General features: G+C 42.6%; 1 protein-coding gene and 1 long non-coding RNA gene across 2 annotated transcripts in view; both read right to left on the reverse strand.

The window, feature by feature from the left end:
• The window catches only part of obscna (obscurin, cytoskeletal calmodulin and titin-interacting RhoGEF a), a 183,017-nt gene that overhangs the window by 81,279 nt on the left and 76,025 nt on the right, over window positions 1-25,713 (reverse strand). The window contains 7 exon segments of the mRNA XM_034179154.1: window positions 6,472-6,750; window positions 6,870-7,139; window positions 7,281-7,547; window positions 15,859-16,125; window positions 17,967-18,233; window positions 18,788-19,054; window positions 19,154-19,420. Of these exon segments, the coding sequence (XP_034035045.1) occupies window positions 6,472-6,750; window positions 6,870-7,139; window positions 7,281-7,547; window positions 15,859-16,125; window positions 17,967-18,233; window positions 18,788-19,054; window positions 19,154-19,420 (1,884 nt within the window).
• LOC117518664 lies at window positions 8,351-9,200 on the reverse strand. The gene is made up of 3 exons (XR_004563036.1): window positions 9,157-9,200; window positions 8,669-8,671; window positions 8,351-8,543 (listed from the first exon to the last, which is right to left on the reverse strand). It is a non-coding gene; the product is annotated as an uncharacterized LOC117518664 (long non-coding RNA).

A 25,713-nucleotide genomic window follows, 5' to 3' on the forward strand; every position in this document is an offset into this window, starting at 1 on the left:
TTTTTGGACGGACATGAACTTACAAGTGTCCACTGTGATGTGCGTCTGCTTGCTGTCCTCAGGTGGACATACATAAAAACATCAGATCATATAACATGTGAATGTCACGTCACCCACGTGAGCTCTGTTCCACATGATGCGGTGTCTGTCCTGCAGCGTGCCATCCACAGGACACGCCAGGACATCATTCATGTCATTCCATGACTGTATGTCTGTGACCATGGGTCATCTAGAGAGGAACAGATGGTTCATACAACCCCAATTCCAATGAAGTTGGGACGTTGTGTAAAATGTAAATAAAACAGAATGCAATGATTTGCAAATCCTCTTCAACCTATATTCAATTGAATACACCACAAAGATACGATATTTAATGTTCAAACTGATAAACTTTATTGTTTTAGTGCAAATATGTGCTCATTTTGAAATGCATGCGTGCAACACATTTCAAAAAAAGCTGGGACAGTGGTATGTTTACCACTGTGTTACATCACCTTTCCTTCTAACAACAATCAGTAAGCATTTGGGAACTGACGGCACTAATTGTTGAAGCTTTGTAGGTGGAATTCTTTCCTATTCTTGCTTGATGTACGACTTCAGCTGTTCAACAGTCTGTGGTCTCCGTTGTCATATTTTGCGCTTCATAATGTGCCACACATTTTCAATGGGCGACAGGTCTGGACTGCGGGCAGGCCAGTCTAGTACCTGCACTCGTTTACTATGAAGCCACGCTGTTGTAACATGTGCAGAATGTGGCTTGGCATTGTCTTGCTGAAATAAGCAGGGATGTCCCTGAAAAAGATGTTGCTTGGATGGCAGCATGTGTTGCTCCAACCCTGGATGTACCCTTCAGCATTGATGGTGCCATCACAGATGTGTAAGCTGCCCATGCCATGGTCACTAACACACCACCATACATCACAGATGCTGGCTTTTGAACTTTACGCTGGTAACAATCTGGATGGTCTTTTTCCTCTTTTGTCCAGAGGACACGACGCCTATGATTTCCAAAAACAATATGAAATATGGACTCATCAGACCACAGCACACTTTTCCACTTTGCGTCTGTCCATTTCAAATGAGCTTGGGCCCAGAGAAGGCGGCAGCGTTTCTGAATGTTGTTGATGTATGGGTTTCACTTTGCATGGTAGAGTTTTAACTTGCACTTGTAGATGTAGCAACAAACTGTGTTAACTGACAATGGTTTTCTGAAGTGTTCCTGAGCCCACGTGGTAAGATCCTTTACACAATGATGTCGGGTGTTAATGCAGTGCTGCCTGAGGGATCGAAGGTCACGGGCATTCAATGTTGGTTTTCGGCCTTGCCGCTTCCGTGTAGAAAGTTTTCCAGATTCTATGAATCTTCTGATTATATTATGGACTGTAGATGATGGAATCCCTAAATTCCTTGCAAATGAACATTGAGAAACATTGTTCTTAAACTGTTGGACTATTTTTTTCATGCAGTTGTTCACAAAGTGGTGATTCTCGCCCCATCTTTGATGTGAATAGCTGAGCCTTTTGGTGATGCTCCTTTTCTACCCAATCATGACACTTAGCTGTTTCCAATTAACCTGTTCACCTGTGGAATGTTCCAAACAGGTGTTCTTTGAGCATTCATCAACTTTCCCAGTCTTTTGTTGCGCCTGTCCCAGCTTTTTTGAAATGTGTTGCAGGCATCCATTTCAAAATGACCAAATATTTGCACAAAAACAAAAAAAGTCTATCAGTTGGAACATTAAATATCTTGTCTTTGTGGTGTATTCAACTGAATATAGGTTGAAGAGGATTTGTAAATCATTGTATTCTGTTTTTATTTACATTTCACACAACATCCCAACTTCACTGGAATTGGAGCTGTACTTGTATTGTTCGCTCGATAAGAGGGATTCAATAAAATGCAGTATTGTTTTTATGGTGTGTGGTTTTATTTTTTTTTAAATACATCTATCTCCTTGTTCATTTCAGGCATTTTCCACACCTTTTATAGGACACCAATGGTAGTGCAATGGTAAAGTTTCTGGCTGGAAATCAAAGCTTTTGTAAAGTGCAGGTTCAAATCCCGTGGGTGGCATCTATTTTTTTAATGTTTTTTTCACAGCAGCTGCGCGATGTGGTTACACATGCTCCAGCTGCTCACACTGTGTTCCCGCTGCGACGGAGCAGGATCGGTCACACCTGATTTGTACTTATTCGTACTATGTGTGAAGGGGCCCTGGCATTTGTCCACAGACACTTGGCATCATCTAATTCAAAATCTCTGAAAGTAACAAAATAAAATGCATTAAACAGCTAGATAGCTGCTTACATTAGCCTATCCACCAACTACTATCCTTTGACTTACACAACACAGTGGATCATAGACGTGAATTCGCCACTGTAATGATGGAAGTGTGGCAAGCAGACAAGGCATTTAACTAAGTTTACAAAATGGTGTGGTCCACTTTAGAAGTAGTGAGCCCTATGTAAGTGTCGAGGCACATTTGCACCAGTACGTATCTCTGGATTCTGCAGCATGAAGTGGGTAACAATCTACAAGACCACTTTAGTGGTGTCTCAAACGGTGTTACAAGTTTCTTCCAGGAATGAATATGGAGTCTATACAGAAGGGGTGGTGGCCAAGTGGTTAGTTCACTTAGTTTCAGTGCAGAAGGTTCCCGGGTGAAACCCCGCCCCTGCCACATTTCTCCATGCAGTGGAGGGCACAGTTCAGCTAATCCGATAGCAGATAATTATCAAAGCTAATGTTTTTGCTAGCGTATTAGCTTTTCTGATAAGTTTTAAAACCATCATTGGACCAATTATCTTTTGATAAATTTATTTCCAATAACTTTCGGTCCGATAACATTTTATTTATTTATTTATTTTTTGGTAAAGTGAGTAAAGTTTAACGGTCAAAAAAAGTTTGTAAACCATAAAATCAAACATTTTAGTCCATCTGTTGCGTGTTTATTTATGACAGACTGGCTGTCGCTTGCTGATGACGTCATCATTAAGCACAAAGTGTCATTGGCCAGTCGACGCAGAGAGCACTGTGGGTAGTGTAGTTCAGGTTCACTTTGGATGTTACAGTGTAACCGTCCCTTGTCCCTTGGAAATATGCTGCAAAACCCATTACACATCATGCAAAAAGAATTATTTAAATATCTAAAGGACACTGGATTACTTCATCGCATCTAAACAAATGACTATGGGTGCCAGGAGTTAAGGTTTTGTAAAATCTCAGCGATCATTCACCAGCCCAGTAGATGGCAGTAAATGCACTTTAAGGTGGTGCTGGCCGTCATTGGATCGGAAAGAAGTGTTATCGTCTGCTTGACACATTGACACAAAAAAAGACTAATTTTAACATTATTTTATTTTATTTCTTTGTGGCTGACGGTATTGCTAAGACTCGGTGGGAGAGAGGAGCTGTCATGGCGCAGCTGTGTACAGAGGGACGTTTCTTCACCATTTAGACCATTTTGGATAATCTCAGGATGATTATTTTTTCAGATGAATCCCACTGAAACTAACAGGTAAGAATTTATATTTACTACGTGTATTTTACTCTGCCAATCAATGCATTAATGGGCGTATTTCAGTTGTTTAAGCCGCAGGGTTCAAAGATGATGACAGTGTTTGGGGTTTTATTTTTTATTCATTCATTTTTCATGCTTTCTTCTGTTTGTGATCCTTGAATTTACTCAGCAGCCCCAGCGGCACTTAAAGTTTAACTGGTTTATCAGAAGCTGACAGTGTAATCTGATGTGCCCACGTCCGAATCAATACTTAAAGTTATTGGTTATCTGCAACAAAGATACATTTTTTTAGCAGTTTATTGGTTTATCGTCATAAAAGATAACTTTTAAGTTATCTGATAAATGGTTATCAAAGCTAACTTTTTGGTTAGCTGTGCCCACCACTGTCTCCATGTAATGTGGAGTTGTGTCAGGAAGGGCATTCTGTGTGAATCTTGTGCCAATTCAACATGCAGATCCACCTTGGATTTACTGTGGTGACCCTGAATGCAAACAAAGGAGCAGCCAAAGGGATTTACTATATTGCAGTATTTACAATTACATGTAGGAAGAATATAAAATGTTTAGACACCCCTAAACTGTTATTTTTGTTTAGTGGAAATGCATCATAAAATTTAAGTGAGAAACTCCAGAGCAAAGATGGGCAGCCATGTGCCATCAAGGTCCAAAACCACTGCTAAATCAGGGTACGCCCTAAATTGGAAATTGGCACTCTTCGTAAAACACAAAATTTCATGCTATATTAATTAGCTTGTATCTTAGTCAGTAAGCTTTGAATTTTAGCATATATTAAACAAAAGCTCATTACATGCACAATTCCCCAAAACAAGTTTTCATTGCACTCCATTGCACTGTATCAGCCAGATAAGACAGATACATCGGGGCATGATACAGGGCGTGATACATAAAAAGACATGTAATAAGATATTTATCACATATTACAACAAAAATAAAGAACATTAATCATATACGAGGTCTGTTAGAAAAGTATCCGACCTTATTATTTTTTTCCAAAACTATATGGATTTGAATCACGTGTGATTGCGTCAGACAAGCTTGAGCCCTCGTGCGCATGCGTGAGTTTTTTCACGCCTGTCGGTTGCGTCAGTCGCCTGTGGGCAGGCTTTGAGTGAGCACTGGAGGACGGTTTTTGGTGAAAATTTTAACGGCTGATGAGAGATTAAGGCTGATTATCGCTTTAAGGACAGCCCACGGTGCCGGACGGCGCGCCGCGCCCCGAGCCGCCGTCATCAGCCTGTTTCGAGCTGGAAACTTCCAAATTTAAGCCTCTGTTGACCCAGGACGTCGTGAGAGAGCAGAGAAGTTTCAGAAGAGGTCGGGATCAGCAGTTTATCCGGACATTCCACTGTTAAAGGAGATTTTGTAATGAAAGACGTGCGGACGGATTCGCGCGTCGGCACCCAGCCGCTCATGGCGCGGCACCACAGCAAAACACCTCCGTTGAAAGTCTCACAGGACAAGTTTGAACATGCCCAGCTGTTAAACAATTTCTTGGATACTCACTCAAATGAAAGCCATCGAAAACCGCCTGAATCTTACGAATGGTTATCAACATGGAGGTGTTTTGCTGTGGCGCCGCACCATGAGCGGCTGGGTGCCGACGCGCGAATCCGTCCGCATGTCTTTCATTACAAAATTTCCTTTAACAGTGGAATGTCCGGATAAACTGCTGATCCCGACCTCTTCTGAAACTTCTCTGCTCTCTCACGACGTCCTGGGTCAACAGAGGCTTAAATTTGGAAGTTTTCAGCTCGAAACAGGCTGACGACGGCGGCTCAGGGCGCAGCGCGCCATCCGGCGCTGTGGGCTGTCCTTAAAGCGATAGTAACACTCCTTAATCTCTCATCAGCCGTTAAAATTTTCACCGAAAACCGTCTGAATTTCTCGAATGGTGTGCACTTGGATGTGCCTTACAGTTTCTGAAAAAATTTTGATCAAGCAAAGCGCCAGTATCTCAGGAAGTTCTCAGACAAAGGAATTCCGACAGGAGGGGTGAACCAGTGCTCACTCAAAGCCTGCCCACAGGCGAATGACGCAACCGACAGGCGTGAAAAAACTCACGCATGCGCACGAGGGTTCAAGCTTGTCTGATGTAATCGCACGTGATTCAAATCCATATAGTTTTTGAAAAAAATAAAAAGGTCGGTTTCTTTTCTAATAGACATCGTACATGAATCATGTAAAACAAATAACGCAGGTAAATCATGTAAAAATGTCAATTATGGAAAGTTCTTATGTCTCTCTCTAAAGTCATGAGTGTCCTCTTTACTGGTGTCTCACATCTTCAGTATGAGACTCAAGTTGTAGAATTCTCCCTGCTCGGGAGGCAAAAACTCTCTCATCTCAATCAGATATCTCGTTGAATGAAATGATCAGGATCCTGTATCAGGATCCTGCACTTGTCACCAGGGTAACATAAAATGGGGGTGTGTCATTGGTTGGGCTGAGAAATAGGGGCTCCTGATTGGATGAAAAGCGGAGCAATACAAAGCCTGGTATTTTCAGTGTCTTTTTTGGTTTATGAGTATAGGGCAGATTTTTGTTGTAATATGTGACAATAAATAAAAATGGATGGCAACCCAATATTTTCAATGTTAACATTCAAATTCATGTTTATAAGATCCAGAGGCTTGGAAAAAAAAAGATTTTGTTGAGCTTTTGTCAAGTTCTTGGTCATGGCCTAAAAGGACTCATCATTGAAATCATCTGCTGGAGTGAACGAGTGGACAGAAAACCTGCACACTGCTTGCACATTCCTGAGTTTTACAAGAGGAGCATACATAATCCCAAAAGAAATATGAAGGTTAACAATTTGTTAATTTCCTTCAGGATTAATCAAGTTCTTCTTATTCTTAAACAATTCTAAGAAAAAAACCTGTACCAAACAATAACACCAACAATAACATAATGTGACCTGCATCTATCCTCACCTTTGGGCCTAGGAACCACTACCAGACGTGCTGATGTTCTCTCATCCCCAACCACAAATGCCACAGTTCCAGTCTCTTCAGGTGTTGTCATAGTGAGGACCAGTCGATGGTGGCAGCCGTGGTATGTCATCTGGTTCATCTCATTTTTCTGTAAGGGGCAGGAACCAAGCCACCATACACCCTCACTAACATCTGCATGGCTCAGCTCACACACAAACACAGCATCCTTGCCTTCTGTCACAGTTACATCCTCCAACCCTGTAATAATCCGCACGCGCTCTGTGGAGGACAGAAGAATTAGACACCGACAGACTTATTCAAGAGAATTCAAATAGCATTTTTCACAAAAAACAGTTATCCCTGCAAACCCAGGACAATATCTACTAGTGTTTACTTACGTCGCACAATAACCTTGGCAATTGTTATCTTGCCCCTGGTGACACAACAATACTCTCCAGCATCTTCCAAACATACTTTCTTGATCTCAAGGCTGTGTTTGGGGCCTCTCGTCTTTATAATGTATCGATCTCCTTCTTCCACTACATTGGTGTCCTTTTTCCAAGTGACAGGAACATTAGCACTAGAAATTTCGCACCACAGCAACACAGATTTCCCCTCCACCACCACTTGGTTCTCCAGTTCTTTCTCAAAGACCACTGAAGCAGCCGCTGGTAGAGACAGTAAGGGAGACAATATTTTAGATTAAATTATTTTACTGCCTTAGTCCACCTTTTAAACATAGAAAAACACTCACACCTAATAAATATACGTAAAAGCAGGTGAACAGTTGACATAGGAATCTAAAATACCTTTCACAGTCACTTCAGCCATCGTCTTTTGCTCTCCAAAGATGCAGCTGTACTCGCCACCATCCTCTGGTTGAATGTTTTTTATGTACATCTCAGCTATCTTCTTATTTTGTATCATGCTGTACTTTCCTCCATCATGCAGGCGCTCATACCCCTTCCACCACTGCACAGGCATACCAGCTTTGGACAGTTCACACCGAAGGGTCACACTGCCTCCTTCAGCAGCCTCTTGGTTCTTCAGACCCGTCTTAAAAGTGAGGAAAATAGCTGAAGGTGATAAAAAAAATATCATACTTTAACAACATAATTTAATAAATAAATGTTTATAAAATATTAATAAGAATGTTAGTGTTATCAGGTCAAAAATGTTTAAATTAAATTTCAGGCAGGAATACTTTAACATTTGAAGAAATATAAGCTCCCTAGTCATCAGTAGTGGGCACAGCTAAACTAAAAGTCACAACCCCAATCCCAATGAAGTTGGGATGTTATGTAAAATGTAAATAAAAACAGAATACGATTTGCAAATCCTCTTCAACCTATATTCAATTGAATACACCACAAAGACAAGATATTTAATATTCATACTGATAAACTTTATTGTTTTTCTGCAAATATTTGCTCATTTTGAAATGGATGCCTGCAACATGTTTAAAAAAAAGCTGGGACAGTGGTAGGTTTACCACTGTGTTACATCACCTTTCCTTCAAACAACACTCAATAAGTGTTTGGGACCTGAGGACACTAACTGTTGAAGCTTTGTAGGTGGAATTCTTTCCCATTCTTGCTTGATGTACGACTTAAGTTGTTCAACAGTCCGGGGTCTCCGTTGTCATATTTTGTACTTCATAATGCGCCACACATTTTCAATGGGTGACAGGTCTGGACTGCAGGCAGGCCAGTCTAGTATCCGCACCCTTTTACTACGAAGCCACGCTGTTGTAACACGCGCAGAATGTGGCTTGGCATTGTCTTACTGAAATACGCAGGGATGTCCCCGAAAAAGACGTTGCTTGGATGACAGCATGTGTTGCTCCAAAACCTGGATGTACCTTTCAGCATTGATGGTGCCATCACAGATGTGTAAGTTGCCCATGCCATGGGCACTAACACACCCCCATACATCACAGATCCTGGCTTTTGAATTTTGCGCTGGTAACAATCTGGATGGTCTTTTTCCTGTTTTGTCCAGCGGACATGATGTTCATGATTTCCCATAACAATCTGAAATGTGGACTCATCAGACCACAGTACACTTTTCCACTTTGTGTCTGTCCATTTCAAATGAGCTCAGGCCCAAAAAAGGCGGCAGTGTTTCTGGATGTTGTTGATGTATGGCTTTCGCTTTGCATGGTCGAGTTTTAACTTGCACTTGTAGATGTAGTGACAAACTGCGTTAACTGACAATGGTTTTCTGAAGTGTTCCTGAGCCCTGGCGGAGGGATCCTTTACACAATGGTGTCGGTTTTTAATGCAGTGCCGCCTGAGGGATCGAAGGTCACGTGCATTCAGTGTTGGTTTTCAGCCTTGCCGCTTACGTGTAGAGAATTCTCCAGATTCTCTGAATCTTCTGATTATATTATGGACTGTAGATGATGGAATCCTTGCAATTGCACATTGAGAAACATTGTTCTTAAACTGTTGGACTATTTTTTTTCATGCAGTTGTTCATAAAGTGGTGATCCTCGCCCCATCTTTGCTTGTGAATGGCTGGGCCTTTTGGGGATGCTCCTTTTATACCCAATCATGACACTCACCTGTTTCCAATTCGGTGTTCTTTGAGCATTCATCAACTTTCCCAGTCTTTTGTTGCCCCGTCCCAACTTTTTTGAAATGTGTTGCAGGCATCCATTTAAAAATGAGCAAATATTTGCACAAAACAAAAAAGTCTATCAGTTTGAACATTAAATATGTTGTCTTTGTGGTGTATTCAATTGAATATACACTCAACAAAATATAAACGCAACACTTTTGGTTTTGCTCCCATTTTGTATGAGATGAACTCAAAGATCTAAAACTTTTTCCACATACACAATATCACCATTTCCCTCAAATATTGTTCACAAACCAGTCTAAATCTGTGATAGTGAGCACTTCTCCTTTGCTGAGATAATCCATCCCACCTCACAGGTGTGCCATACCAAGATGCTGATTAGACACCATGATTAGTGCACAAGTGTGCCTTAGACTGCCCACAATAAAAGGCCACTCTGAAAGGTGCAGTTTTGTTTTATTGGGGGGGATACCAGTCAGTATCTGGTGTGACCACCATTTGCCTCATGCAGTGCAACACATCTCCTTCGCATAGAGTTGATCAGGTTGTCAATTATGGCCTGTGGAATGTTGGTCCACTCCTCTTCAATGGCTGTGCGAAGGTGCTGGATATTGGCAGGAACTGGTACACGCTGTCGTATACGCCGGTCCAGAGCATCCCAAACATGCTCAATAGGTGACATGTCCGGTGAGTATGCCGGCCATGCAAGAACTGGGACATTTTCAGCTTCCAAGAATTGTGTACAGATCCTTGCAACATGGGGCCATGCATTATCCTGCTGCAACATGAGGTGATGTTCTTGAATGTATGGCACAACAATGGGCCTCAGGATCTCATCACGGTATCTCTGTGCATTCAAAATGCCATCAATAAAATGCACCTGTGTTCTTCGTCCATAACAGACGCCTGGCCATACCATAACCCCACCGCCACCATGGGCCACTCGATCCACAACATTGACATCAGAAAACCGCTCACCCACACGATGCCACACACGCTGTCTGCCATCTGCCCTGAACAGTGTGAACCGGGATTCATCCGTGAAGAGAACACCGCTCCAACGTGCCAAACGCCAGCGAATGTGAGCATTTGCCCAGTTTGTGCAGAAATTCTTTAGTTATGCAAACCGATTGTTTCAGCAGCTGTCCGAGTGGCTGCTCTCAGACGATCTTGGAGGTGAACATGCTGGATGTGGAGGTCCTAGGCTGGTGTGGTTACACGTGATCTGCGGTTGTGAGGCTGGTTGGATGTACTGCCAAATTCTCTGAAACGCCTTTGGAGATGTGCTTATGGTAGAGAAATGAACATTCAATACACGAGCAACAGCTCTGGTTGACATTCCTGCTGTCAGCATGCCAATTGCATGCTCCCTCAAATCTTGCGACATCTGTGGCATTGTGCTGTGTGATAAAACTGCACCTTTCATTGTGGCCTTTCATTGTGGGCAGTCTAAGGCACACCTGTGCACTAATCACGGTGTCTAATCAGCATCTTGATATGGCACACCTGTGAGGTGGGATGGATTATCTCAGCAAAGGAGAAGTGCTCACTATCACAGATTTAGACTGGTTTGTGAAAAATATTTGAGGGAAATGGTGATATTGTGTATGTGGAAAAAGTTTTAGATCTTTGAGTTCATCTCATACAAAATGGGAGCAAAACCAAAAGTGTTACATTTATATTTTTGTTGAGTGTAGGTTGAAGAGGATTTACAAATGACTATATTCTGTTTTTATTTACATTTCACACAATGTCCCTACTTCATTGGAAATGAGGTTGTAGCTTCAAAAACAATAATTTCCGAACTGTTCAGCTTAACCCAAAATGTGAAAAATGTGAGGACATTAAATGGTTAGCTGTGAGTATACTAAACTGATACCACTAACCGCTACCGGTAAATTAATATGAATTTGACATTGGGGTTTTTATCTGTTGTGGGGAATCGGTCTGGCTACTTTTTTTTTGTTTCCCCCGCCTTCCTGTGGTTGTGGCACACCTGCATCAATTAGTAGGGTCCTACTTAAGCCGTGGCCGAACATGAGGATGGCACCAGATCTTTCCGTCATCTGCGCTGCGGTGGTTTGAATCATATTTGTCTAATAGATTACAATTTGTTCATGTAAATGGGGAATCTTCTTCACAGACTAAAGGTAATTTATGGAGTTCCACAAGGTTCTGTGCTAGGACCAATTTTATTCACTTTATACATGCTTTCCTTAGGCAGTATTATTAGACGGTATTGCTTAAATTTTCATTGTTACGCAGATGATACCCAGCTTTACCTATCCATGAAGCCAGAGGACACACACCAATTAGCTAAACTGCAGGATTGTCTTACAGACATAAAGACATGGATGACCGCTAATTTCCTGCTTTTAAACTCAGATAAAACTGAAGTTATTGTACTTGGCCCCACAAATCTTAGAAACATGGTGTCTAACCAGATCCTTACTGTGGATGGCATTACCCTGACCTCTAGTAATACTGTGAGAAATCTTGGAGTCATTTTTGATCAGGATATGTCATTCAAAGTGCATATTAAACAAATATGTAGGACTGCTTTTTTGCATTTACGCAATATCTCTAAAATCAGAAAGGTCTTGTCTCAGAGTGATGCTGAAAAACTAATTCATGCATTTATTTCCTCTAGGCTGGACTATTGTAATTCATTATTATCAGGTTGTCCTAAAAGTTCCCTAAAAAGCCTTCAGTTAATTCAAAATGCTGCAGCTAGAGTACTGACGGGGACTAGAAGGAGAGAGCATATCTCACCCATACTGGCCTCTCTTCATTGGCTTCCTGTTAATTCTAGAATCGAATTTAAAATTCTTCTTCTTACTTATAAGGTTTTGAATAATCAGGTCCCATCTTATCTTAGGGACCTCATAGTACCATATCACCCCAATAGAGCGCTTCGCTCTCAGACTGCAGGCTTACTTGTAGTTCCTAGGGTTTGTAAGAGTAGAATGGGAGGCAGAGCCTTCAGCTTTCAGGCTCCTCTCCTGTGGAACCAGCTCCCAATTCAGATCAGGGAGACAGACACCCTCTCTACTTTTAAGATTAGGCTTAAAACTTTCCTTTTTGCTAAAGCTTATAGTTAGGGCTGGATCAGGTGACCCTGAACCATCCCTTAGTTATGCTGCTATAGACGTAGACTGCTGGGGGGTTCCCATGATGCACTGTTTCTTTCTCTTTTTGCTCTGTATGCACCACTCTGCATTTAATCATTAGTGATCGATCTCTGCTCCCCTCCACAGCATGTCTTTTTCTTGGTTCTCTCCCTCAGCCCCAACCAGTCCCAGCAGAAGACTGCCCCTCCCTGAGCCTGGTTCTGCTGGAGGTTTCTTCATGTTAAAAGGGAGTTTTTCCTTCCCACTATAGCCAAGTGCTTGCTCACAGGGGGTCGTTTTGACCGTTGGGGTTTTACATAATTATTGTATGGCCTTGCCTTACAATATAAAGCGCCTTGGGGCAACTGTTTGTTGTGATTTGGCGCTATATAAAAAAATTGATTGATTGATCTGAATTAGTAACCTGGCCTTAAATTGTATTCTACAGTTATTGTGTTGTTCCTCTCTCTTGGATTATTTTTGGCTGTGTTCATCCCTGTGTTTGTCTTTGTGCAGTCCACAGACACCACCAGCTCTACTGGCTCACGTGGCTTCCCGCACCTGCAACCAGTCCTCTAGTGTCTCCGTCTTCTGGTCTCCACCCCTTCACATCATCCATACATTTTCAAATAAACTGTTATCCTTTTTTCATTCCTACCTCCTTGCATTTGGAGTCTGTTTTAGTTCTTGGTTTGTCACACAACATTTTCTCCTCTAAAACCTTACAAAACAGATCTAAGCATCTTAAATTTTTATATGCTGTCACGTAAATATAGAGGTTTCCAAAATGGTTCAGTGTGCCAAAATCAGATGATTTAGAATATGTGCACAAATAGTTAAATGAACAAATAAAATTAAACAAAAGTTTACACTGAACATACAATCTATTCATAGTACAGAAAGAGTAAAAAAGAGAAATATTAATAAATAAAAACACGTGGAAAATAATATTAACTAGGACTGCAAGCAGTCATGGACTGGCCCTCGCATCTGCACCACTGCCTCCCCAGGCCAGCGCGATTTCTGTACAGGGGCCGACCCTCATCACACATGTGAAGTTTCAAGTTAATCAGACAAAGCATGAAGGAGTTATCTTGACTTGATGTTCCATGGCGAAGACTCAAAATGGCGGCGCCATAGCAGCCACACCCTTCGACATGGAAAAAAGCTTTTAATAACTTTTGATCAGTAGTTTCTGGATGATCTGAAATAAATTTGAAGTACATTGGACAAAATCTCGAGTTCGTTCGTTCAAATACAACATGTGAAAATCACGTGTACCAATTTTCATCTTCCTACTAAAAAAAAAAAAAAAAAACCCCTATAGGAAGGGGTTTTTGAAAGTTGCAAGGGGGCACTATAGAGGCATTTTGCCCCGCCTATGGGCGACGCCCCTATCACATGTAAGAGGCTGTCATCCTTGACCCGTGTGTCAGTTGTCATGATGATATGACAAAATTAAAGCCATTAAAAGGAAGAACATAATTTCATGGCGAAGGATCGATATTCGGCACACCGCCACACGGACGCCATTACTCGTAGCTTCACCGTGATCATTGTGTACGTTCACCAACTTGTTCTGCATGTTTTAGAAGTGGAATGAAGTTGATGGGGTTAACTATGTGACATCAGTACCTGTTAAAGAATATAATGTTCCATGGCAAAGGGTCAAAACGGGGGCGCCATAGCGGCCACACCCTTCGACATAGAAGAAGGCTTTTAATAACATTTAATCAGTGTAGTCTCTGGATGATCTGAAAGAAATTTGAAGTGCATTGGACAAAATCTCTAGGAGGAGTTTGTTCAAATAAAATGTGTGGAAATCACGCCAAAATGACATGAAAATTCAAAATGGCCGACTTCCTGTTTGGCGTAGACCAATGGTGCAAGTGACTTTTTGTATGTCTATGCAAGTCACGCCTGTACCAATTTTCATCTCCCTACTCCAAAAACAAAAAAAAAACCCTACTGGGAGGGGTCTTTAGAAAGTTGCAAGGGGGCGCTATAGAGGCACTTTGCCCTGCCCATGGGCGACGCCCCTATCACATGTAAGAGGTTGTCATTCTTGACCTGTGCATCAATTTTTATGATGATATGACAACATTAAAGCCAACAAAAGGAAGAACATAATTTCATGGCGAAGGATCGATATTCGGCACGCTGCCACGCAGACGCCATTACTCGTAGCTTCACAGCAATCATCGTGTACATTCACCAACTTCTTCTGCATGTTTTAGAAGTGGAATGAAGTTGATGGGGTTAACTATGTGACATCAGTACCTGTTAAAGTATAAATAGGACATTTCCTGTTGCCACCGGGGGGCACTATGAGTTAGGTGGGAAGTTAATATATGGGGATGTTCAGGGTGGAGCCCTTATTATGTCCAGAAAGTTTGCAGGATCTACAATGAAGTATGTGGGCATGATAGCCGTTCGAAGTGAAACGGCATGCTCGGAAACACTCGCCAAAGTTTGACGAACCCGAGCAGCCACACCTTTTTACCTACAGAAATTCTTTTGATAACGTTTGATCAGCATGGGGTTATGATGTACCAAATTTGATGATGATTGGATGAAATCCCTAGGATGAGTTTGTTCAAATGTAAGTAGTGGAAATGGCAAAAATAACCTCAAAATCGAAACTTCAAATCAAAATGGCTGACTTCCTGTCGACATTTCACCACAACGTTAAGAGACTTTTTTGTGCGTCCCAGCATGGTAAATATGTGTACCAAATTTCGTGAAGCTATGACAAAAATCCCCCAATGGGGAGGGTATTTTGAAAATTTGTAGGGGGTGCCATTTCGCTGCGAGCATGTGCGCGACCCCCAACATATCGAATTTTGGATCTGGCCGAATTACTTTGCAAAGTTTGGTGAGTTTTTGAGCATGGGAAAGGGGCAAAATTGGGGCTTGAAAAGTATACTGAAAAAAAAATAAAAATTTGTAGGTGGCACCATTTCACTGCGAGCATGTGCAACCCCCAAAATATCGAATTACGATCTTGGCCGAACAACTTTGCAAAGTTTGGTGAGTTTTTGAGCATGGAAATGGGCCAAAATTGGGGCTTGAAAAGTGTAGCAAATAATATATAAATAATAATAATAAACAGCGTGATTACAATAGGGTCCTTGTAGGACAAATTTGTCGTCACTCGGGCCCTAATAATCTAATGAATGCATTTACTCTGGCTTGACCTCCTGCTGCTTCAAGGTGATGATTGTTGACTTCATGTGATGTGTCAGTTTCACTTAATGGATTTGTGAAAAAGTTCCAGCAGGAACAAATGTATGCTTTGAGAGTTTACAAACATCTTTGAGCATTAAGATTTAAAAAAAAGTTAGGTCACTTAAAGTTAGGGATAGGGAACTAAATTTATTGGAAGTTAGTTGATGATGGTTTCAAAGCCATCTGAAAATCTAATCCGCTTACAAAAAGTTAAGTTGATTAATTAGTTGTTAGCTGATTTGTTGAACTGTGCCCACCACTGCTTTTTGTTCACAACTCTGTCGCTTTAATCAAAGCTGAACAATCACACTGCCAAATTTCAACAGTGAAAACAGCCTGAGCCAAATTAAAAACAAAAAAAAGCATTAAAAAAGCAAGACGCAATCAACGCAGTGTCTATTAAAATTTTCAGTTGGTTATGTAACATTTGCTCCTTCAACTACTGATATCTGAAGTTGTTTCTTACGTGTAATAGTTATTTGGGCAGTTGTCTTAGCATCCCCGTGCACACAGCTGTACAGCCCGCTGTCCTGCAGCTGTGAGTTCCTGATGGTCAGCTCCATCACGCTCTCCTGTGCTTTAATCTGGTACTTGAAACTGTTCCTCAGCCGCTCTTCTCCTTTCCACCACTCCACAGGCAGGCCAGGCTTAGAAAGTTCACACCACATTGTCACATTGTTCTCCTCCTCCACTTTTTGATTCCTTAACTTCATCTTGAATGTCACAGGGGGAGCTACAAGGAGAAGAAACAAGCAGAAAGCTGCTATCTTACCAGGAGTACTTAAAGCATTTTCAGGTGAGCTCCACAAAACCTAATGGAACCTTCAATTTCAACAAGAGGAAGAACCCTAAAATCGTGTTGTGGATGAGGATCCAGATTCTGTCTTTACATTCCTTAGCAGAGAGAAATGGACCATTTAAAGATGCTGTATTTTAAATAGCACTATAAATGTGTGGTGATGTTGCGAATCTCACTGCAAAATACTAGCACTGATTGGCCTTGGAGAAGGTGTGCACTCAGAATGTGAGGTAAGCTAGCACTGATCGGTATCAACATATCAATGCACTGTTTAACATGAGAGTGTCATTCCACACCAACAAACACATGGTCCTTGATAAATTCTTAGCCTGGTCTGCCGGCTAAGAAATCCCAGATGATCATCATCTGAGGACCTGCTGCAGCCTTCATCCACCTTCACAGCTGTTAGGTTACAAGCCATTGCCTCCACCAACTGATATGCCGTTGAAGACTACTTGTTTCACCAGTGCCCCGTTAGCAGTCTCATGTTGAGGGTTCCTGTTGAGCCTTCATGGTTACTGTGGTGGCCACAGGGCATGCAAGAGTGCCATCATATTTTACCCCCAACAGGCAATCCCCGACTTGATCCGTTATGCTGCGTTTACACATAGGCAGGCTGTGTTACGAATATCATATCTGTGTCATTCTTGGCACATTCCTGAAATTTTTAATGTGACTTAATGCATCTGAATAGGTTTCTTAATAGTGCATGTTGGTGCGTGATATTCGTGATTTTCATGAAGCATGTTTTTGGCTGCCAAAGATTTTCCATGACTGTCACACACCACCCTCATTTTGCCTCATGTCGTGGAGGTCACAACTGAGCGTGTTGATCCGTCTTGATTAGTGATGATCCTTAATAGAGTGTGACAGCGTTCTTCTCTGACGTGCACACAATTAAACCCTGCTGCGCCGCATTCAGTTTCATTGCTGCAGTATGCTGAAGAAGGAGAGTGATGCCAAGTCGACTAAAAGTTTCGTTCCAATGCTCATCAGCGCGCCTGCAGGTGTTCCACCTGCTGCTGCTGTGCCTGATGTTTGGGAAAACGAGCGAGATGAGAGCCATGTGGAGCCACACATGTGGCTCTCTCCGTCTTCTCCTGCTCTCTGCGCCACTCCACGGCATAGAGCCCAACTAAGCATGCAGTCACAAAGGTCTGCTGTGGATTCTGAGGAGCAAACTGGAGCGATCTGAACTGTTCAGTAACTGAAGGCTGGATGAATATGGGGGTGTGTGTGGAGACAATTCGCCTCATTTACAACGTGACAGAACTTAATGATGCGCTGTTACAAGCAATAACGTGGCACAGCATGCAACAGCACGGAACATTATTCATGACCATGCGTAATGGTTCCTGATAATTCTCCAGCAACACGTGGTAACAGGTTGTAGCAGTTCCTGAGGACACCTGACGCCTCTGCCCCGAATCATCACATTTGTGATCAGCTGCCAAGAATGTATACTTCGTGGCATTAGTGACTTGTCGTCATTATGTGTAAACGCAGCATTACCCAGGTGTCACAACAAGGACGAGGGGTTGGATTTTGACACTCAGTATTGAGTGCAGCAGTAGGCAAAAAAACCATGGCAATTCTTTACCCAAGATGGCAGACAAAAATATTGCTGAAATAAGATTGTGGCCCACTCTAGTGTTTTTTTTTTTAATGAAAGTGTGACTGACCCACAGACAGAGTGCAATTCTACTCCTAACAGAGGATAAAAACACTGACAGAGGTTTCACAATGAAAGCAGCACAATCTCTGTCGTGCCTCACCTTTAACAGTGAGCTCAGCAGCTGATTGGCTGTCTTTAGTTTGGCAGGTGTATTTTCCAGCATCGCTCTCCTCTACATTGTTGATGATCAGTTTTGTAAAATGTCCCTCCTGTTTCATCTCATATTTGTCTCCTGGTTTGAGGATGACTCTGCCTTTCCTCCAGTCCACTGGAGCTCCGGGCTTCGAGAGCTCACAGCAGAAAAATCCATTTTGTCCTTCAATCACCTCCAAGTTCTCAACTTCTTTTATGAATGTTACAGGAAGCTCTGGAGGGAAAAAAAAATTAAATAAATGAATGAAAATAGCGTAACCTCACAGTACTGCATGTGCAGTATTTCAAATTTCATATTAATAATATGCAAATCTGAGGGAATAAAAAACAATAATAAAGTTATGAGCTGAAGAATGTTGCTGCTTGTCAGAGATGTTTACATGCACAGGTTGTTGTAACCACTGGAGCCTATACAGTGCCCTTGAAAAGTATTGCGCCCCATGGCATTTCACAATTTTAATTTATTTATGCCATTTTAAATACAAAAATTAAATCAGGCTTCTCAATATAAAAATTTATGTTACTGGTGGTATGGCCAAAGTACAGTAGATGGATAGATACCTTGATAGATACGTAACTCACTGAAACGAGTCTGTTTGTCTTTACAGCTGTTGCCAATGTGCCAGCTCAGACGGTGGGCAAGGTTAGATTTTACTCCTGTGAAGTGCCTTGGAGTGACATAGGTTGTGATTTGGCACTGTGTAACTGAACTGAATGTAATTTAATTGACGGACCATCTACATCTGCATTGACATGCAGAGGTTTTACCTCGAACTTTGATTTTTGCTGTTGTCTTGAGAGTTCCAACAGAACAGCTGTACTCTCCAGCATCTGAGAGGGTTAAATTTTGGATCAGCATCTCAGCTGTCCTGCCCTCTTGTTTCATCTGGTATTTCTCACTGTCCTTCAGTAGTTGAGTGTCTTTCCTCCACTCCACAGGGACTCCTGGTTTGGAGAGTTCACATCGCAGAGTCACACTGCCCTCCTCCACAGCTTCCTGATTCTTCAGCATCTGTTTGAAGGTTACTGGAATCGCTGAGAAGCAAAAATGAGCAACAGAACACAAAATATTATGCTTAAATGATATACTGCCATTTTCAAAACATTCTGTTCATGTAACATGTTGTGTCTCACGTGTGATGACGATGCAGGCAGCAGTTTTTATGTCATTACAGACACAGCTGTAGGTGCCACTGTCTTCAGGCTGACTTTTTCTGATCAGGAGCTCCTGAGTGGAGCCACTCTGCTTCATCTGGTATTTCTCTCCACTGGTCAGAACATTGTTTCCTTTGTTCCACTGCACGGACAGACCCGGTTTGGAAAACTCACAGCAGAGTGTCACCACAATGCCCTCCTGCACCTCAACATTCTTCAACTGCTGGATGAATGTGACGGGTCGCTCTACAGAGTGCCACAAGAGAAATGAAAAGCAGACTGGAAACATTAATAGACAAAGAATCAACAGGTAGGATGGTCAAAAAAGTACAGCTCTGTCACTGTCTGTTTAAACCTTCTACCATGAAGACAATACGTAACTCCTTACTAAATTATTTACCAGTCCACAACACCACGCTCATGAACGTACCTGCTGTGTTCTTCCTAATGTGAGCTTCCTTGTTCATGAACGTTACCTGCCGTGTTTGTCCCATTGTGAGCCTCCGCGCTCAAGAACATAAATTATCGTGTTTTTCCCACTGTAGCTTCTAGGCTCAGAATGTAATTTGTCATGTTTTTTTCTGCTGTGATATTCCATGCTCAGAAAGTAACCTGTCGAGTTGAGCTTCCAATTTCTGAATGTAATCAGCCATGTCTTTCTGTTACAAGCTTCCAGGTTTAGTTGGCCGTGTTTTTTTTTAACTGTCAATCGACTCCATCTGTTTGCCACATAAGCACACCTTTGGCCGTGTCACTTCGAACTGAGACTTTGATCCTGAACTTTGATCTGAACTGAACTCCTGAATGAACTGAACTTTGATCTGACCTGAACTCCTGAGTGAACTGAACTTTGATCCTGAACTGAAACTAAGAATGAACTTATTTGAGTTTAGTTTTGATTTTTCATATTTGGATGTGTGTTGAAGTGCACCTGCACAATCTCACACCTCTCGCTCTCCCCAGCAGTTCATTCTGGCCAATGCAGCTTCACAGCCTCGCAGCCTGGTCCCTGTCCTGTCTGACCTGTCTGTCCCATCGGTCCAGTCCTCGTGGTTCCAGTCCCTGTCCAGTCTGTCTTGTTGGTCCGGTCCTCATGGTTCCTCCTGGTTTTGTCCTTCCACTGCGCAGTTCCCTTTTTGTTCAATAAACTCGTTTATTTTCACCCTGCCTGCCTTACTGCTCCCTATATTTGGGTCTAACATCTGAACCCGGTCCTAACCATAACAATAAAATATCAAATGACAAAGATTTCACCGTTATATGAAGCAAATATTTACTATTTTTTTCATTCATTCAATGGAACAAATATTTCATGAGATGAAAGCTGGAGCGTACCATTTGTCGTGCGCACAACTCCAGTAACAGTGGCCTTGGAATTTGGAATCGGCTTATGAGCCAACGGGCCATTGTTAGTGCAATTTTATGCATTGCTTTGTGCATGCTTTTGTATTCACCCACATAACTGCAAACATGTAGGTGTGTTAACTGCTCATAAGTGTGTCTCTGGTGTGCACATCACTCTGATGACTTCATGTTTTCACATTATTAACGGTTCCCAGCATCACCTCTACGTGCTGGCAGTGGAACAGTTGTAGAAATGTGCATATACCAGCCAGGATTTTTGCATGATGCACTGCAAATTTCCACGACCATTTCACTTTTGATACATCTGAACAATGGCATGGAGAAGGACACACGCCACATTTTTGTAGGTATGCACGCTTTGTACATGATGCCCCAGGACAGTTGAATGTTTTCCACAAGTTCATGGAACTTTCCATTTTTTGCACCAGAATTATTTATCATTATGTCACAGCGCTTTCTCAAATTGTTGCTGAGAATGCACTGTGATGGAAAACAATAAAGCCGACTGTGACACCCACTGTTCATGTGTCATTTTCTCCCAGTTAACAGTGGTACGCCTGTGGGCTACTGCTGCCTGCAACCTGTGCGTGTCCATCACATAGGCAGTGAGTTGTGAGGCAGGCTTAAGGAGAGTGAAATATCATTTGCACTTGAGGGTTAGTCAGCAACAACTGTCCAGAGCACATCTTCATCTTTCCAGGCTAGACTCAACCTGGTCTCAACTCTCATTACAGATGACGATGTGATCACATCATTATCTATGGAGACTCCTGTCTGATCTGTGTCTATCACCACTATGAACAACAGAGCACTCAGAGCTGATCCTTGGTGTAATCCCACCTCCACCTTAAATGAGTCTATCATTCCTACTGCGCATCTCACAGCTGTCACACTAGCCTTGTACATATCCTGCACTACCCTCACATACTTCTCTGCCACTCCAGACTTCCTCATACAACACTACAACTCTTCTCTTGGCACCTTGTCTTTCTCTAAATCCATAAGCACATAATGTAGCTCCTTCTGACCTTGTCTGTAGTACTCCATCAGTATTCTCAGACCAAATATTGCATCTGTAGTGCTCTTGCTCAGCATGAAACCATATTGCTGCTCACAGATGTTCACCTGTCTTCTAAGCCGAGCTTATACGACTTTTTCTCATAACTTCATGCTGTAGTTGATCAACCTTATGCCTCTGTAGTTACTACAGCTCTGCACATCAACCTTGTTCTCAAAAATAGGAATCAGCACACTTCATCTCTATTCCTCAGGCATCCTCTCATTTTCCAAGATTTTGTGAAACAGTCTGGTTAGAAACTCCACTGCCATCTCTCCTAGACATTTCCATGCTTCCACTGGAATGTCATCTGGACTGACTGCCTTTGCACTCTTCATGCTCTTCATCGCTGCTCTCACCTCATCCTTATTAATCCCTTGCCCTTCCTGAATTACTCTCTCCGCATCATCTAGCCTTTTCTCTCTCATTTTCTTCATTCATCAGCTCCTCAAAATATTCTCTCCACCTTCTCAACACACTCTCCATGCTTGTCAGCACATTACCATCCGCATCTTTTACCACCCTAACTTGCTGCAAATCTGAGGCATGTGCACAGTGCAATTCTAGGTCCACATTCAGGCCTTACTGACAAATGTTGCCACTCCTTGACTTGCTTCTTGAAGCTGGATCAAAAAGCAAGCACGTTCCTATTGAAGACCATGTTAAAATGTCCAACTTTAGAGGAGAAACAAATATGATTACAGACTGGAACAAAAAAAAAAGAAAAAAGGCTGGTCTGTATAGGTAGTTTCCCTTCCTTGACAATTGTACGGTGGTGATTTTTTTTCTTCTAACTTGTTAGTTTAAGACATTTTAAGCCATAAAGTTATGCACAGATAGAGGCGTGGTCACTTGGAGTAACAGTTGGTTAAACATGTCTGACTTTCGTAGCGTCTTGAGCTCAGAGGCCACTCGATGTGGCCACGAGCTGTTGTGGAGGGCTGTGTCTGTCGTTTAGAGCATTTTATGACATTCATGACAATCACCTGGAATAATATGGCTTGCTGTGTGGTGAAATGTCTTAATGAATCATTTAAGACATCCCTGCTGCAATATTCACTCTGAGTGAAATTTTTGCCTTTTCTGTTGTATGACAACAGCTGTAACACTTTTAGTGGGTGTTAGGTCCTGTTAATTCATGATTACTGAGAAAATAAGCAGCTCATAACCTTTAATGACCACACTGTCATGTGGGACAGTGTTCATGTTCAGTTTTGTATTGCTTTGTGTTCCTGTTTGGGTACTATATCACTTTGTGTTCATGTTTGGGCTTTGTATTGCTTTGTGTTCATATTCACTGCATGCTCTTGTCTTATCTCTAGGGTTAGGTCTGACTGTGTTTTTCCATCTGTATACCACGCCCCATTTCTGAATGTTCCCTCACACCTGTCCCCTCATTTCCTCATTTCACCTCATGCACTTTTTAAGTCCTCTGTATTCCTCATGTCTCTGCCAGTTTGTCCTTCCTTAGTGTCTTTGCTATCAGCTTTTCACAGTCCTTGTCTGTCTTTTTGCCATGCCATGCTCTTGAACCTACTGCCTGTTTTTTGATCTTGATTATTATCTCATGACTTGCACACTGCTGCTGATTATTGCCTGCCATTTTGTGTCCTGACCTCCGCCTGTTTTAGAATTAAATCCTTTTTCTCACACAACGTGCCCAAGTTCATGACAGAATGAAAAATGTATGCAACAGAACCCACCCTGGTTCATTTCATGCTCCGCGCTCAGGGACAAAAACTCGCACAGCAGGAGGAGACTTTGCTGACTCTGTGCTCCAGTATGAGCGAGTTAAACAAGCATCAGTACCGGATTATGTCCGCGTTAGGCTCTCACGTCAGCCTCCTTGTGGAAAGGCTCGATAAAAGTACATCTGTAGCAGCAAGACCTGAGGCTGGTGTGCACACACCACCGGGGGCATCAGCAAGGAGTCCACTCGAAGTCAGTGACTGGTTTTTGCAATCAGCTTTCCTGTCTGGAATGTTTTTCTGGGGAATCAGGAGATGTGAAGCCATTCCTCACACAATGTGAACTTCACTTTGAACTTCAGGCCTCAGCTTTTCCGGCCGACCACGCAAAGAGTGTGTTCATTATATCTTACCTCTCAGGATGCGCTGAGGCTTGGGCCATGGCTGAGAGGAGCCGCAGATCCGCAACCTGCTCATCAGTTCACAGTTTCATTTAGGCGTTTGAGTAGGTGTTTCAGCACATCTCCAGGTTGGGAAGCTGCGAGGTCTTTACTGACGTTAAGGCAAAGTTCATGCCAAGTAGCTAATTATGCTTCTGCACACATTCCTGCATTGATTAGACTTCAGCACACTCGCCGCTAAGAGTGAGTAGAACATGGTGGCGATAACCAATGTCTTTTTTCAAGGATTGTATGATAATATTAAGGATCAACTTGTGGCAGTCGAGTTGCCGGAAGAATTGGATTCTGTCATCGATCTTGCCATAAAGGTGGACAGGAAGCTGTCAGAAAGAAGCATCTGCAGGGACCTGTCCTCTAGGCCGACCACAGCCCCATCAGTGCATCGGAGACCAGCATGGAGAAACCTATGCAGCTGGGATGAACCTGCCTATCAGCAGAAGAACGGAAGCGCTGTCAATGACAGGGGTGGTGTTTTTACTGCACCAAGCTCGGGCACCTGGTTTCAGGCTGCCAGGTCTGTGGTTCTTGGCCCCTGCAGAAATCATCAGTGAGGGTGAGCCAGAACCTTGTAAGCAATTAAGTTGAACACGATAAGATCAAAGCCATGATTATGTTTGAAAGTGCTTCAGAAACTGTTCCTGTGTTTATAGACTCTGGTTCTGACGCTAACCTCCTGCACCCATCTTCTCCCAGGAATTTGAGCCTTAGACTACTCCCCTTGCCATGCCCCCTGCAGCTGAACGCTACGGGTGGCAGTGCCTTAGGGAGAATCACTCGCCGTTTTCTGCCTGTGGAGGTTTCCTTCCTAGATGGTCACACAGAAATAATGTGCTCTCACATCTTTGGCAATATGCCTCATTTAGCAATTTTAGGTCATCCATGGTTAAAAAAATAACCCAAATTTTGATTGGGCCAATGGGCAGATCCTTTTCTAGGGACCAAATTGCATGCATACATAGCTGGACCGACAAGGGGAGCCTCAGCACTAACCAAATCCCGACTTAACAAATGTTCCAACTTGTCACCATGGTTTAGCCACAGTCTTCAGTAAGGCTAAGGTCAAGTCCCTGCCTCCCCACAGAACCTATGACTGCCCCATACGCTTGCTGCCAGGTACCATGCCCCCAAGGGGCAAGCTGTATTCTCTATCAGCACCAGAGCGTCAAACCATGGAAGATTATGGCCAAGAATCGCTTGCAGCTGGGTTAATTCGACCATCCTTGTTCCCTGCTGAGGCAGGGTATTTCTTTTTGGAAAAGAAGGATAATACCCATGTATGGACTACAGAGGACTTAATCACAAAACAGATATCCCCTACCGTTAATTGCATCAGGGTTTGAGCCAAGAGAGGGGGTTAAAGTGTTCACAAAAATAGATGTACAAAATCCTTACCATTTGATCAGGATATGGGAGGGTGATGACAGCAAGATGGTGTTTAATACACCCATGGGCCATTATGAATATCTGGTCATGCCATTTGGTCACACCAACCAGTGACATTTCAAAATTTGGTTAATGATGTCCTTCAGGATATGCTCAACAAATATGTGTTTGTATATTTGGACAACATCTTGATTTTTTCCCCCAAAGAGGAGATCCATACTCAGCATGTCTGTTCTGTACTACGGCGGTTACTTCAAAACCAGCTGTGTGTAAAAGTGGAAAAATGAGACATTCACAAACCCTCAGTGTGTTTTCTGTTTTCTGGGGTTTGTGCTGGCTGAGGTGGAGGTCAGGATGGACCCAGATAAGGTAGCAGCTGTGGCTAAGTGGACCATGCCGCACACCTATAAGGAGGTTCCAAGGTTCCTGGGGTTTGCTAACTTAATTCGGAATGTCAGTACCCTTACTTCACCTTTACATGATCTTACCTCCCCACGTCTTTTGTTTGGGCCCTTGAGCATGATGCAGCCTTCTGTGAACTCAAGCAGTGTTTCACCTCTGCAGCTGTGCTACTCTTTCCAGATA

This window comes from Thalassophryne amazonica, chromosome 10 (genome assembly GCF_902500255.1).
Source record: "Thalassophryne amazonica chromosome 10, fThaAma1.1, whole genome shotgun sequence".
Lineage (NCBI taxonomy): Eukaryota > Metazoa > Chordata > Actinopteri > Batrachoidiformes > Batrachoididae > Thalassophryne > Thalassophryne amazonica.